The following is a 16,547-nucleotide window of genomic DNA, read 5'->3' as shown; positions in this document are numbered from 1 at the left end:
TCATTTTTGGGTGAACTATCCCTTAAACATCAGAGAAGTAGTCAAGGCCAGACAGCAAAATATATTAATGAGATAATTAAGTGATTAATCAAGTGATGATTGAGCGTTAATGATGAACGCCTGCTGTTAACAAGCAGAATCACTGAAGGAAAGAGAAACAACAACTGACTTCCAGCCACAGCCTTAGATGAAATCAACTGAAGATAAAAGAAGACATTAAATCTCTTATTCATTCCACCGGATATTAATCAGAAGCATCAAATCATCATATTATACTGATTTCTGAAGGATCATGTGACACTGAAGACTGGAGTAATGATGCTGAAAATTCAGCTTTGATCACAGGAATAAATTACACTTTGCTATATATTCACATAGAAAGTTAAATTTAAATTGTAATCATATTTCATAATATTAATGTTTTTTAAATAAATGTAGAGCATAAGACACTTGAATTTTTTTCTGAACAGTACTATACACAGAATTCCACATAAGTAAACTGTAACCTTAGCGTGTTCAAAGTGTCTTGTGCATGTAATTGCAACAGTATGGCATACACGTCCATTCAAAATTGTTATGCGATAACCTCTTTTCTGAACACTGCAACACGAGCCTCATATGAAGCATGAAGGGTCCCATCAGACAGACGTCACTCACCGATGGTCACATGATCTGGTGTTTGCTGGAGACAGTGTGCCGCCGTCACCACCCAGCGCAGATCGATCAGAGAGCCGCCGCAGAACCCGTGCTCATCCTCACGGCGAAGAAGAACCTGCAGCGTTTTCATTCAAAGGGTTAAGGTCCTTGCACACTGAGTCCGAAATTTTCGCATGCGTTCTTTCGTATTCGTGATTCGGTGACTCTGAATTGTCAAAACACCTCTTAAATTGCTTGCTACGGATGCGGAAAACGCAGAAAATCGAACCGATTTTTTTTTTATGACGGACGAAAGTTTCGGAGGCAGTGTGCAAGCGTGATCGACATAACGTGAGGTCGTATTTATTTTTTAACGTGCGAAAATTTCGGATGTGAATTTCGGACTCAGTGTGCAAGGGCCTTTATTATCGTTAACTAAAAATAAGCCTTTAAGGTCCTTGCACTCTTCAGTCCGAAATGTTCGTATGCTTTTTTTCGTATTCGTGATTCGGTGTCTCTGAATTGTCAAAACACCATTCAAAATGCTTGCTACGGATGCGAAAAACGCAAAAAAACTAACCTGATCCGAATTTTTTTATGATGGACGAAAGTGTGCAAGCGTGATCGACATAACGTGAGGTCGTATTTATTTTTTAACGTGCGAAAATTTCGGATGCGAATTTCGGATTCAGTGTGCAAGGGCCTTTAAGGTCCTTGCAAACTGAGTCCGAAATTTTCGTATGCTTTTTTCCGTATTTGTCATTTGGTGGCTCTGAATTGTCAAAACACCTTTCAAAGTGCTTGCTATGGATGTAAAAACACAGAAAATTTCGGACTCCGTTTGCAAGGACCTTGAGTGCGAAAGTTTCTCACGTTAAAAAAATAAATGCGACCTCGCGTTGTGTCAATCACGTTTAGACACTGTATACAAAACTTTCGTCTGTCATAAAAAAATTATCCATAATTTGGATAATTATGCATTTAGCTAGCGTTGCAAGGTGGTTGCTAGGGTATTCTGGGTAGTTACTATGGTGTTGCTAGGTGGTTGTTAGGGTATTCTGGGTGGTTGCTATGGTGCTGCTAGGCGGTTGCTTGTATATTCTGGGTGATTGCTAGGCGGTTGCTATGGTGTTCTAGGTGGTTGCTAGGGCGTAGCTAGGCAGTTGCTAGGGTGTTCTGGGTGGTTGCTAGGGTATTTTTGGTGGTTACTAGAGCGTTTCTAGATGTTGCTAGGGTGTACAGGGTGGTTGCTATGGTGTTACTTGGTGGTTTGTAGTTGTCAAAGATGGTTATTATGGAGTTTTTATAGAGTTCTTAAAATCTTTAATAACAGCATTTTCATCCATAGCAAGCATTTTGAGAGGTGTTTTGACAATTCAGAGCCACTGAATGACGAATAAAAAAATTTCGGACTCAGTGTGCAAGGACCTTTACTGATCAAATCTCTGAAGGTTAAGCATAAAGGTCATGTGAAGGATCACCTGCCACGGACTCCCGCCCTGACCCTGCAGCTGACCTCCAACGATACGCGTATCCTCATTTGCACCTGTGATGTCACTTCCTGTCTCTGAGAGTTCGTCCTGTGAAGCAGGTTTGGCTTGTTGAAGTGTGGTTTGGTTTGGCGGGAGAGTCGAGTTGTCCAGTGAACTTCTGTTGTGATGTAATGAGTGGGAGGAGTTTGTCACGGTGTGGGTGTGGTTTACATCATTAGGGTCTGTGGTGCTTATATCATCCAGAGAGCGAGACATGATCCCACTACTCCACTGTTTCCCACAGGGGTACTGCACTAACACACACACACACACATATATATATATATACACACACGCATGCACACACATATACACACACACACACACACACACACACACACATACATATATACACACACAGACACACATATATATATATAAACACACACAAACACACATAAAAACATACACACACACAGAAACATCCAGATTTGTTCAGGTATACTGTTTACACTTATAAAAAAAACATAATGAAATCTGTAAAAAAAAAAAAAGTGCATATTTCGCCCCAAAATAAGAGAAATAATAAAATAATATTTTGTTTAAGCAAAATTATGCATATATATATATGTTATTATCATTGACTAAAAATGGACTTATTATCATTGTCCATTACTTGAAATCTACATTGACTAAAAAAATCAAATATATAAAGAGCTTATTTTATTTCAGCTAGTTGCCAACATTTCTAATTTTTAGTGTAAGTTCTCTAAAATAACTAATTCTATATAAACTAAAGCAAAAAACTAAAATTATATAGACAGTTAAGAAAAATATCAAAAAGGTAAAAACAAATTCCAGAAAAAAATTCAATGGAAATTAAAACTGAGATTATAAAATAAATTATAAAAGTATCTCAATAATACTGAAAAATAAAATAACACACACAATTGTTGCACTCCAACTAAAAATCATGCTGCTTCATGTGCATTTAGCCAAAAAATAAATAAAAAATCAACGCAGGGATTGCATACCGTAAACTGAGTTACATCCAGACTAGAAAATATTCACTAATGAAGGTCTAGAGAAAATATTTTTCTTTTATAAACTCCATAGTGCAAAAAACTGTGAAAACTGTGCGGTGAGCAATCCCTTTCTTTGCACATTCTCTTAATAATGCTCAAATAATGAATTTCTTTGATTTTAAGGACATGTTTGGTAAGATTCACCTTTAAAATATGAATGGTTAATGCTTAAATCATGAGCCGATCTCATTTGCTGCACAGGTGTGTGTGTTTGTACCTGATGGATTGCAGCTGCGCAGGTCTTCATCCAGCTGATACCCGTCTGCACATCTGCACACAACACCTGGAGTCTCTGAGCTGCAGTAGTGCAGACACCCTCCGTTCTTATACCTACAGTCAAACACCTCTGAACACACACACACACACACACACACACACACACACACACACACACTCATTATCTGTGAGGAAACAATCATGAGCATCAGAAGTTTTCTTGAGCCATGCAGAATAAGTATTCTTATATCTACTGTCAAACACCTCTGAACACACACACACACACACACATACAGAATAAGTATTCTTATATCTACTGTCAAACACCTCTGAACACACACACATACACACATGCACACACACACACGCGCACACACACACAAAATATGCTAAGTATACTTAAAGCCAGACTAATTCAGTATACTTCAAGTGTGTTAATGATTAGTTAACTTTTTTGGAACAACTAATTTTGTACTAAGTATATTTTAGTTGTAATTAAATTGTAGTAAAGGATAACTTTAAGTGTATTTAGTGTGCTTTTGTGAGAAAGTTTAGTTTTACTTTTACGACATCACTCGTACGAATTCGTATGATTTTTGCTAAACGTTGAGTATATATTTAGTGTACTTTAAGTATATGCCTGTGTAGGGACTAATTAGATGCTTGATTAGTGATATTAAAGTGTACTTTATTTGTGTTACAAGTACATTACAAATTCAATTCGAGTGTATTCGAAACATACAATAAATAAATACCATAAGTGTATTATATTTGAGTGTAAAGTATATGCTCAGTAATACCTTTGGCTTATTCCAAATTCTACAAATTGCACACTTTGTCTTCAATAACAAATGCACATTAATAAACATATATTACTTAGCTATACTTTGTACAATATACTATAATGTATTTTGAAAGTAATGTATTGTTACAATGATAATTTCCAGCACACAGTTAAAATATACCTAAAATACATTTTTAATAGTGCAAATAAATAAACTTTTTAAAAATAAACAGAATTTTCACTTCAAGTATGTTTTTCTAAAATGTATTTGTACTAAAGTGCAATTATTTAAAAAGTTGTATTGTGAAAATAAGTAAAAGAGAGATTATCTCTACGCCTTATGTTATTTTCTACTGGAACAGTTTCTTTAATAATGTAAATTGGACTAAGGTTTGGTCATTACCTCAAAAATTCCTCCTTACAAATAAGGTTAAAGAAATCTCATATAAATTAATTCCTAGAGTTTATCCCACAAAGGTATTCCTACAAAAATTGAAAATTGATATAGATTTAAAATGTTCTTTCTGTGAATGCTCCACTGAAACAATTTCACATTTGTTTTGGTATTGCCAATTTACTCAGTATTTTTGGAATAATGTGGAGGTTTTCATTGCTAATAATATTTTAAAGACATTTTCTTTATCTTATAAACATGTGATTATGGGTTATTATATAAAGGATCGCTCTTTAAAGGACGTTGGTTTTACTATAAATTTTATTTTATTTTAATGTAAATTTCACATTCATAAATGCAAGTTTACAAAAGGCAAACCTCTTTTTATGGTGCTTGAAAAGGAGATTAAAATGTACATAGATGCGATGTCTAAATCTAAAAATAGTAAAGCAATTAAAAAGATTAATATATGCTCCTTCTTTAACATTTTCACTTAATATAAAAAATAAAATGTAATGAATGGGGCTGACCTGAAAAGTATATTTTCTGTACTTAAATTACATTGTAATATCCTATGGAACTGTTATATGTATAACGTATATCTGTTTGTAAACTGATGCTTATGTACCCTCTCATCCTTTTCCTTTTTTTTTTTTTTTTTTTTTTTTTTTTGGTGTTCTTTTTTGTTGAGGCATGGGAAATATTTTTTGTTATACAAGATATGGCACTGTACATGCTACCTGTTGTTGACAATAAAGCATATAAAAAAGAAAATAGGTAAAAGCATGATGCTAATATTAATGTATTTAAAGATTTTTTTGTTAGTATAAAAGCAATGTACTGTTGAAAAAGGAAATATATTTCAAATACAATAAAGTATACTTTTGTTCCACTAGGGCCTCCATACGCTCATGCAGAGTAAGCGAGTCAGTGCACCTGTCTGACAGTTGTGTCCGCTGTACTGTGGAGGACAGAGACACTCGCGAACACCTCGAGTCTCGCTGCAGATCCCTCCGTTCACACACAGGTTAGTGCGACACAGGTTACCATCTGAACCACACATTTACCTCAGGATGATGAGAAACGTCGACTCAAACTGGTTCATTTAGAAGAGTAAGACAGTAAAAGACTTACTCCGATATCTGTACCAGAACTCCATCTAAAAGAACACGAGAGAACATCAGAGAACAGTGATGTCATTGCACTCTTAACAACGAAAGTTCCGTTTAGAACTACAGAGGTTTTTGCAGTGTGACGTCATAGAAGAATCAAGTGGCGAAGAGCTTTTTAAGAAATTCCATCTGGATGTTCTTGTGCTTTATAAAGAACTCGGAGATCTGAAGTACTTAATGAATCATCAAGAACTTAATTTATGACTTTTATTTTAACTCAACTCAAGAACCCTGTAAGTCACCATGAAATCAAAATGACAGAATATTTTTTCTGTGATTATTATTTTAAATTCATGTTCCTGGTAATCTTGAATCAGAATATCTTCATCTCTTCTCTGATGATGAGGGCGGGGCTATAACCTGTCACTCACATGAGATCCACCAATAGCAAACCACAACCATCCAATCAATTTCCCACAGACAAAATCAAGCCCCGCCCACATTTGTTCTTGTTCCAGAAGCGTTTCACTCGGATATATACGGCACAATAGATGATCACAACTTCCATTTCATGGTGACTTTAAAAAGATGAACTAAACAAAAAGAACAACAAAAAAAAAAAACATAACTTGTTCTCTCTGTAATCTAGAATATTTAATGGAAGCACAAACAGTAAAGAGATTTAGAGATATCAAAGTGAGACCAGATCATGTGACTGTACCGTCTTCTCTTTGCTCTGGAAGATCTCGGCCGCCTCCTCCTGAGAGCACAGCTCCTCGTAACACTCCCGCTCCAGATTCCCAGGCTTCATCTCCTCCAGGAAGACGTTTGCTCTTCGAGTCCTGAGCAGACGCACAGCATCACGCCTGTCCAGAAACACTGAACACCACACGGCAGGATTAATGGAAACATACCCAGCTAACAGGGAACGAGTCTAACGAGTCTGCTAACGAGTCAAAGCGACGAACAGGGCCAGGCTTATGCAAAAAGGCATACATATATATATATATATATATATATATATATATATATATATATATATATATATATATATATATATATATATAATTATTATTATTATTATTATTATTTCACCCTAATACTAAAACTCTGTAAGACAATTACTATAAATGAACAAAATTGAAAATATTGGGCGGGAACCCGTAACTCTATTGTCCACCCTTTGTGGGTTTTGCAAATATTTTGGCCAATGAAAAGTATTAAAAAGAGTTCCTGACTAAACCTCGTATCTCCATTGGATACTTAAAATGTCAGTCAAACCTCATAACTCCGCCCGCCTCTATCGCGAAGGAGCATCTCTGCTTGTTTGCAATGCAATGGGAGGGTATAGATACAGAATTGGTTCTTTGAATAAGTAGCCTACAGCGTTTTTTTTTTTAACTCACGAAACTATTAGAGCCATTTCCATGTCATATATTTGGACTCAATGGACTGATTTAATAATTTGAATATAATCAAGTTTAAGTTTGATAATTATTATTTGTGTATTATTTGTGAGTATTTGCATGAATGTTATGAATTTTTGAATGGAGACATGTATTATATTAATGTGGATATATATTTAAATTGGGCAGTTAAGGAAGTGGGGGTGGAGTTCGGATATCATTTTCAGACCGTGTGCCAAAGTCGGTGTGTGCGTGTGATTGTTAGCGGCGAATCAATGGCTCAAATGTTTGCTTATTCAGTTTCATTCTTCGAAAATAAACTACTAAGAAGCTATGCTACTGACTTATGCATCAATTGCTCTCCCCTATCCGGACAGCGGCTCATTACAGATCTGCCGGTATACTGAAGTCCGAGAATGCCGCGAAGACGCGGAAGCGGATCGCGCGCAACGACCCGATAAACTGGCCATTGATGTGAACATCTGCTGTTGTTTACTGCACCTTCAGATTATTCAGCGCTGGATCTGACTTCACTAAGACGCTGTTTGAACGTGCTGTGCGGTGAGTAGCCATTTGGCAAGTTTTTATTATGGATTATTATGATGGCCTCCGAGCTGCGATGGGAGTGTGATTAAGATTTGACGATCTGATGTGGCGTGAATTGAAGCTGTCTATGAACTTTACGAGTGTTCAAAGCAAGATTTTCGGCGCATGTGCACATGTTTTGAGGCTTGAAGATGATGAGCAGTCTTGCAAGGTGGTTCAAAGTTGTTTAATATGGGCCAAAGATTTTAAAAGCCAAAAATGCTGGGTTGTTTTAACACAATTTTGGGTCAAATATGGACAAACCCAAATGTTGGGTTAAAAATGTAATGTAAAAATTTAACCCAATGGCTGGGTTTGTCCATATTTGACCCAAAGTTCGGTTAAAACAACCCAGCATTTTTTTAGAGTGAAGTTTTTGCAAGTGGTTGATGCAAGAATGCAAGCTTGATTCTCATTCTGGTCAATAAACAAAGGTGACAGATGATTGCAATCTGAGCCAAACACACAAAGCGGTTGTGAATGGTGTCTGAAGGCATTGATATTGCAATTTAACTTTTTAAATCACTTATCAAGCTTGGGGCCTGTGCAAGAAAAATGAATGAATTGAAGGCTTTGATGGTTGATGGGAGCAATGCTGACGAAGTAAATGAACTTCACCTTGAATTTCAAAGAGCTTTAAATGAGTTTTATTAAGTGCAGGAGTCTGTACAATTGCTATTATCTGATGATGTCAAAGAAAGTGAAAGGATTGTCTGGTTTTATCCAATAAGGGTCACTTTAACCAAGTTCTCGAATGAATTAGAGCTGTGGAAAATTAACCAATCTGATCCACAGACTTTGATTGAGCCTTTCTGAAAGTGCAATGTTTCTAAAGGTTCAAAATAAACCGAGACCCAGTGCTCGTGTGTACATTGCAGCCGATAAAGCAGCGTTTTTTGCTCGTGCTGAAGCTTTTTGAAAGGAAAACTGGTGCTTGAGTTGGAAAAAGCTCAGCTGGAATCTAAGATGGACGCTTTTCAGTTGCAGTCTGAAATGGAGGCTGTGAATGCAAAATTAAAGGTGTTGGAGATTTCCGAAGCAAGTTCACTGCATAGTTCTCACTCATCTGTCAAAATGCTATGAACGAATATCTGGATAAGGCTTTGGGGGAAAACAAATCGTCTTTGCTCATTGAGTTTGAATCATCTCCTCTACATTTTATGAGGTTTGGAGCAATTCCTAAAACAACACTGCAAAGGATTCTTCATTGAACTCAAACTTCTTCAAGGCTTAAAGTGACCAGCATCACAGTGAAGCTAGCAACACCAAGACCAAAGACAAAGCGATCTGGCTGATTTACTCGTGACCTAGCAGAAACAAGCCTCACCTCCTACAAGGGAGATTCAATATAGACCTTTCATGAGGTCTTTCATCCATAAAATTGAGGAGAAAACGAATAACAATCAAGACCGATTGTATTATCTGGAACAGTTCAAGTTCTGGAACTTGTTTGAAGTTGTCTCTACATGAACACTAGCAGGTTATGCTGAAGCCAAACGTTTTCTAAAGCACCATTTTGAAGCCAAACGTTAAGATTGCTAGTGCATACATGGAGAAAGCTTTAAAATGGGGTAACATTTGTTCCGAATGATGAACAATATCTGGCTAACATGGCGTTGAATTTACCATTCAATCTAAAATAATCGTCTTTAGGCTTCCTTATAAGCTAAGAAAAAAGTGGAAAGCGAAATTCTGGAACGACCTCAAAGAAGGCCAGACTTTGCTGAATTGGTAGCTTTCATTGAGAAACAAGACTTGATCCAGTCTTTGGAGAGATTCAAGATTTGAAAACAAATTCTAACACCAGAAAGACGTCGATGACTGAACTTCCATCGTATAAATCTTCCTGCTGGAAAAGTTTTGCTACCACGGCTTCTTCTATCAAAGTATCAAAGGAGAATGGTCAACAAAAGGACAATCATGAAGATGGTAAGCTTTTAGTAAGCCCTGTTTGTTTTGTGATTGTGATCATGCAATTGACTCTTGTATTAAAATGGCGAACAAATCACATGAGGATAAATTGAATTCTTGAGAACAAATGGGTCTTTGTTTTGCTTGTCTCAAAAAAGGACATCTGACAAAGGTCTGCAAAAAACATCTCATTTGCCAAGTGTGTTCTTAGAAACATCTGACAGTGCAGCAAATCATAAATGCTTCATTGAATGGAGGCTCACTTAATTCACCGACTGATGTGGATGAGAGAGAGGATGATGCTAGAAAAGCTAAATCCAAAAATTTCATTTTACTTTTCCCAAAATGTTTTTCCCTCAGACCTGTTGCTTTCTGCGTTTCCACCGCGATCTAAAGTACTGTGAAGATTAGGCAAAGCAGTGACGAAGGACTGCACGCACCGCAGCAGATTTTTTAAAATGGTGGTTGAAATGAATGCAGCATGGTGTCAACTAGGGCTGAACGAAATATCGTTATCGTATCTATATCTAGATATGAACTTTCAAGATATTACTATCGAAAAAAGCAACGATATAGACGATATAGATTTCCCCTCTCCGCGCTCGCCCTGCATACAACTCTGGCAGTCACAACAAACATCAGTTTTACTAGTGCCCTTGAATGCACCGCTAAAGCCAGCGCGCACACACTACCAGGGACGTGGGAACTGGGAACTATATTGTGAGAGGGGGGGGCGGCGTTTCCATGGTGACGCGTCATTGCTTGTCACGTGACACACCGCAGCAGCAACAGCGCTGAATGAATGATGATCTGCTTTTATGTCATTTTTCCTTTTTTATTCAGAATATTCACAAATGTGTTAGCTATGGCATGAAATATCTGATATTTTCCGATTGTCAAATACATGCAAGTGGAAGTATATGGTTGTTTAAACACCATTATAACGATCGCGTTAGTTGAGCTGTATGCGCGATGGCGGGCGCCGCCGTGTTAGTTTGTGCCGCAGACGCAGTTCAGAGAATCGGATCTGTTGGATTTACAACCTCTATGTTTACAACACGTGAATTCATCCACTTCTCCCGAAATACTTAAAAGTAAGTGGCTGGTGAACTGGGAATAGAATAGAGTAAACATTGAAGTTACTTACAAAACGTGTATCTGATATGAATAAAACGTGTCGAATTATAATGGAAAGGATTATTATTACCTCTTCCATAGACATCAGTGTGTATTTTACAAACTCTAAATGTATAGTTTTTTTAGTACTTACGTAGTCATATCGTATTGTATCGATATCGAGATATCTGGCATGAAAATCGAGATATGAAATTTTGTCCATATCGTTCAGCCCTAGTGTCAACCAATCAAAATGCGACACGAACTCAACCAATCAGCATGTTTAGTGCCCAAGTCCCACACTCAAAAGTTCCTGAACTTTGAATAAGTACTGCCTCGCAAACAGGGACTTTCTGAGGGGGAAATTTTTACCTGGAAATTCATTTAGACTAGGGCTTGCTGCACGATTAATCGCAATTTACATGTAATGGCACTTAAATCGAGTTGGCTTATCGGATGTTGAAATCGCAAAGGCTGTGATTTTGTTATGTGCAGCTTGTCAGTGACGTACGGCTCTGTAAACGCTGCTCCATCTGAAAGCACTGTGAGTTTGAGTCACTTATAGCGTGCATTTGAAAAAGCAACACGTGGCAAACAACTTTCCAAACATGAGAAGCATTTATGAACCTCTTGTCCAACAACAGACATTTAATAACATGCTTTTACTCCAAACTCACTTCATAACAACAGCTGAGCTCCTCCTTCTGTGAGATGATGTGCTTCTGACACAGAATAAGGCAGTCGTGTGTTTATTAGTCATGTTTAGTCAAAGCGTCTTCTGTTTATTCAGATACAGTGAGAGGGATTTCCTGGAATAATGTGTTATTGTACTTCTGCGATGGGGCATATTTGGCATGTGTGTGTGAGACGCCCTCTGGTGTTCAGAGGGATATGTGGTGTGTGTGTGTGTGTGTGTGTGTGTGTGAGACGCCCTCTGGTGTTCAGAGGGATATGTAGTGTGTGTGTGTGAGACGCCCTCTGGTGTTCAGAGGGATATGTGGTGTGTGTGTGTGTGTGTGAGAGAGACGCCCTCTGGTGTTCAGAGGGATATGTGGTGTGTGTGTGTGTGTGTGTGTGTGTGTGTGTGTGTGTGTGTGTGTGTGTGTGTGAGACGCCCTCTGGTGTTCAGAGGGATATGTGGTGTGTGTGTGTGAGACGCCCTCTGGTGTTCAGAGGGATATGTGGTGTGTGTGTGTGAGAGACGCCCTCTGGTGTTCAGATGGATATGTGGTGTGTGTGTGTGTGATACGCCCTCTGGTGTTCATAGGCATATGTGGGGTGTGTGTATGTGAGATGCCCTCTGGTGTTCAGATGGATATGTGGTGTGTGTGTGTTTGTGTGATACGCCCTCTGGTGTTCATAGGCATATGTGGGGGGTGTGTGTGTGTGTGTGTGTGTGTGTGAGAGACGCCCTCTGGTGTTCAGATGGATATGTGGTATGTGTGTGTGTGTGTGTGTGTGTGAGATGCCCTCTGGTGTTCAGAGAGATATGCGGTTTGTGTGTGTGTGTGTGTGTGTGTGTGTGTGTGTGAGACGCCCTCTGGTGTTTAGAGGGATATGTGGTTTGTGTGTGTGTGTGTGAGACGCCCTCTGGTGTTCAGATGGATATGTGGTGTGTGTGTGTGTGAGACGCCCTCTGGTGTTCAGATGGATATGTGGTGTGTGTGTGTGTGTGTGAGACACCCTCTGGTGTTCAGATGGATATGTGGTGTGTGTGTGTGTGTGTGTGTGTGTGTGAGACGCCCTCTGGTGTTCAGATGGATATGTGGTGTGTGTGTGAGACGCCCTCTGGTGTTCAGATGGATATGTGGTGTGTGTGTGTGTGTGTGTGTGAGACGCCCTCTGGTGTTCAGATGGATATGTGGTGTGTGTGTGTGTGTGTGTGTGAGACGCCCTCTGGTGTTCAGATGGATATGTGGTGTGTGTGTGTGAGACGCCCTCTGGTGTTCATATGGAGCATTTACTACTGATCAGCCGCTGCACTGACAAACTGCGCATAAAATAATCTCAGCCTTTGACAAATCGCGTGTGGTTACATTGCAATTAATCGTGCAGCCCAAATTTAGACCCTGGTTCCTGCGGTGGTAACACTCCGAGTACCACCCCAAAGCCCCTAGTTCCTGGGGAAAGTTCCTGCGGTGGAAACGTGGCTCAGCGTACCTGTTGCTGTGGCTGTTGTAGCTACTGAGCGCACAGTGGCCGGTACAGCTGACTGCAAGCTTGGGATTATTCCAGTGAAACTAAATGCGTCCAAAGATAGTAGAGTAGGGGTGTAACGGTACACAAAAATCACGGTTCGGTACGTACCTCGGTTTTAAAGTCACGGTTCGGTTTATTTTCGGTACAGTAAGGGAAAGAAATGCAAACATTAAACTGCAGGTTGTTTATTACTATAAACTTTTTTTAACAAGTTGTTTACACTTTTTTAAACACTTTTTAATAAAATATAATAAAATAGATATAAAATAAAAAAAGAATAAGAAAAAAAATATTGCTGCAAAGTTCTCCACTAAATAAAATACTCTCAGTCTCAAACCAATATCACATAATAAAATATAATGAAAAATATAAATAAATAACTATGATTACAGTGCAAGAACAGAAAATAGCCCTATATTAAAATAATATTAAACAAATATATTAATGTATTATTATTTTTCAATAATCAATCAACAATCAATTTACGATTTTTTTTTCCACTTTTTTAATAATTATCAAAATAAAATATAGTCCAAAGCTATAGTACAAAGCTATTATTACCAGAGCATGTGATCAGAGCAGGTCATTTTACCATTGTTGCCAGCATGACTATACCAGCTCAGCAAACAGAAATCTAAGTTACTACTGAGAAATTTCACCTTATTTGAGCGGACTTTGCTTTTCCAGTGCGTGATCGGTACATGATTGGAGTGTTTGGGCCGTTAACGACAGAGCAGAACGCGCAGCGCAAACACGGACTCGAACATTGAGCAGAGAGCGCAGCGGGCCGACACACACACACACACACACACACACACGCGCGCGCACGCCACGGAACGGAGAGTGCGGCGGCGCACACGAAGCGGAAAAGCTTTTTTTCGCCCTGCAGTCTATTTCATTGTTACAGTGACGACGGGTAAAACCGGTAAAACCAGAGAATGTCTAATAGGAAAAAACATTAGAATCAGCTGCAGGGCGGGATTTGCGCTGAACGCGGAGACTTCCGCCACTTAATATGTTCGTGTGGAAAGACGAAAATGTACCTATGTTCCGCACACAAAATATTGCATTCAGTCATTCGGTACACACGTGCACCGAACCGAAAGCCCTGTACCGAAACGGTTCGGTACGAATACACGTACCGTTACACCCCTATAGTAGAGTGTTCCAGACGTATGTTTTCCTAGACCCTGGAAGTTCATCCGCATTCTTTACAGAGAGACTGGGACGGTTAAACATGGCTGGCAAATGAATTGAGATCTTGCCCAAAACCATGGGACAGGAAAAGCCCATAAAAACCTTTCGGCTGAATGGCTTGGAAGTAAGTGGGGCTGGACCGCGACTGCTTCATAGAATTGCCTGAAACTTTCATAAGTTCGATTCTGGTCAGCCAGGAGAATATACCAACGGAAGAGGACATAAAGAAACGGCTGTATCTGAAAGATGTTCGACTGTGTTCTATAACAGATGTTGATTGGGATCAATGTCGCAAAAGCAATGGAGCCCTTGTGGATTATTAACAGCCAAGAGGATGGTCCTTATGCGGTCCAAACGTGCTGGTTAATGGTCCACTAACTCATCCACAGATGTTCAGGGACCATTTGTGTCTTCTAATAGTACTAGAGTTCCTCAATAATGACTTTTCAGAGCAAGCATACGATGAGAAACGCAAAATTTTCTTTTGAGAACCAAAAATTCCTGGAAATTGTGAACGACTGTGTTGTTAAACGAGATGGTCATTAGCAAATATGCCATCCATTTCACAAACCTGATCTCACCCTGCCTTGATAACAAAAACATTGCAGAACAACGAGCCCTGAGTTTACTCAAGAGATTCTGGAAGGATGAAGCATTCATGTCAAGTCACCTTTATTTATATAGCGCTTTTTACAATGCACATTGTTTCAAAGCAGCTTTACAGTGATACAGCAAACAAACAATAATAATGCAACAAAGTTTGTTTCTAGAAGAAAATAGCATCATAGTCCAGCTTAAGTAAGCTCAGTGATGGTTCTTTTTTTTTTTTTTTTTAAAGTTAATAATTTAGTTGAATATTAAATGTCCCCAACTAAGCAAGCCAAAAGCCAAAGGCGACAGTGGCGAGGAACCCAAACTCCATCAGTGACAGAATGGAGAAATAAACCTTGGGAGAACCCCAAGGTTCTCTGGCCAGTGACCAGACAGTGTATGATTATGATTCAGGCAACATTACAGGTCAGAATTTAGATTGGATCAGAACATTCAGAGTATTTATCCAGTTCATCTGGTTGAAGATCGGATTCATCACGCCGGTATGGTGACGGGTTTGTTGAGGATCAGAGCCGATGGCTATCAGATTACAGAGACTTTATTGGGGACATCTGAAAGAAGGGTCATGCAGAGCAAGTACCAGAAGAGGAGCTCGATGTAGAGGATGGCACATTCCCCATCATGGAGTCTACCATAAATGGAAAAAGAAAATCAGTGCTATTTGATTGTGTCGCCTCATTCCAAGGTACTTCATTGAATTCAGATTTGTTGCAGGGTCCAGATCTCACAAATACCCACTTAGGTGCAATATTGAGGGTATGTTTCAGCAAGTCAAGGTTCCTAAAGAAGACCTTGATTTTTTTATTTTATTTTTTTTGTTGTTGTTGAGATTCTTGTGGTGGCGTAATGGTGACATCAGTCAGCCGCTGGAAGAGTTCAGGATGAATGCGCATCTCTTTGGAGCAGTTTCTTCCCTCAGTTGTGCCAACTTCTCTAGCATATGATGAGAGACACGGATTTTCTTTTGAGGACCAGAGATTCCTGGAAAATGTGAACAACTGTGTTGTTAAACGAGATGATCATTAGCAAATATGCCTTCCATTCAACACAGAATTCTTGGCCTTAAGGTCGAATTTTGGAGACATTCCCGGACAGCAAAAGGCACGCCGACTTAAAACGAGGACAAAGAACAGTGTTCTGGAGAGACCCATTAGCAAATTATGCTTTCAAGAGACATGTCATGATGAGAATAAGGCCGTAAGATCATAAGACTCTGACACTTTGGCCAACTTTTGAAAGAAATATTTTCAATTTCATATTTGGACTCGATGGAGTGATTTAATAATTTGAATATAATCAAGTTTAAGTTTGATAATTATTATTTGTGAGTATTTGCACTGAGTGTTATGCATTTTCTAATGGAGACTTGTATTATATTGTGGTTGTGTATTTAAATAGGACAGGTAAGGAAGTGGGGGTGGAATTTGGATACAATTTTCAGACCGTGTGTCAATGGCAGTGTGTGTGTGTGTGTGATTGTTATCTGCGATCTGTTATATGCTAAGGCTCAACTGTTTGCTTTATTCTGGCCCTGGCGACAAGCCTTACACTTTACAATGTTTTTATTGCCGACTCTCGAGGTGTTTTAGTTCAGGTGGAATATGCAATTTCAGTTTGTCTTCTGGCTTCCACGGCTGCAATACGCTGTGTTTTCCACAAACTGGCAACCCAGGGTGTTGAAATACTTTTGGCAGAATTGGCAGTGGGGGGGATCACACAGACTAAAACAAAAACACACACACCTGGAACACACATTTCCTTTTTGCATTGCTTTTTGAACTTGAGCATGTTTCCTAAACCTCTGCAAACATATCATACTTTT

At 38.9% G+C, this 16,547-nt stretch overlaps 1 protein-coding gene across 2 annotated transcripts in view; it reads right to left on the bottom strand.

Moving 5' to 3' along the window:
- LOC307167440 (coagulation factor IX) overlaps nt 1-16,547 on the bottom strand; it is a 32,884-nt gene that overhangs the window by 12,409 nt on the left and 3,928 nt on the right. For both annotated transcript variants that reach the window (XM_079886554.1, XM_079886553.1), the window contains exons 4-9: nt 6,421-6,578; nt 5,722-5,746; nt 5,524-5,637; nt 3,411-3,539; nt 2,118-2,422; nt 658-772 (exon numbers count right to left, since the gene is read on the bottom strand). In XM_079886554.1, coding sequence (XP_079742680.1) covers nt 658-772; nt 2,118-2,422; nt 3,411-3,539; nt 5,524-5,637; nt 5,722-5,746; nt 6,421-6,578 — 846 coding nt within the window. The remainder of the gene's footprint in view (nt 1-657; nt 773-2,117; nt 2,423-3,410; nt 3,540-5,523; nt 5,638-5,721; nt 5,747-6,420; nt 6,579-16,547) is intronic.

Source organism: Squalius cephalus, assembly GCF_949319135.1.
Source record: "Squalius cephalus genome assembly, chromosome: 11".
NCBI lineage: Eukaryota > Metazoa > Chordata > Actinopteri > Cypriniformes > Leuciscidae > Squalius > Squalius cephalus.
Note: the sequence above shows the minus strand (reverse complement) of the source record. Positions and strands in the feature narration are given on the sequence as shown.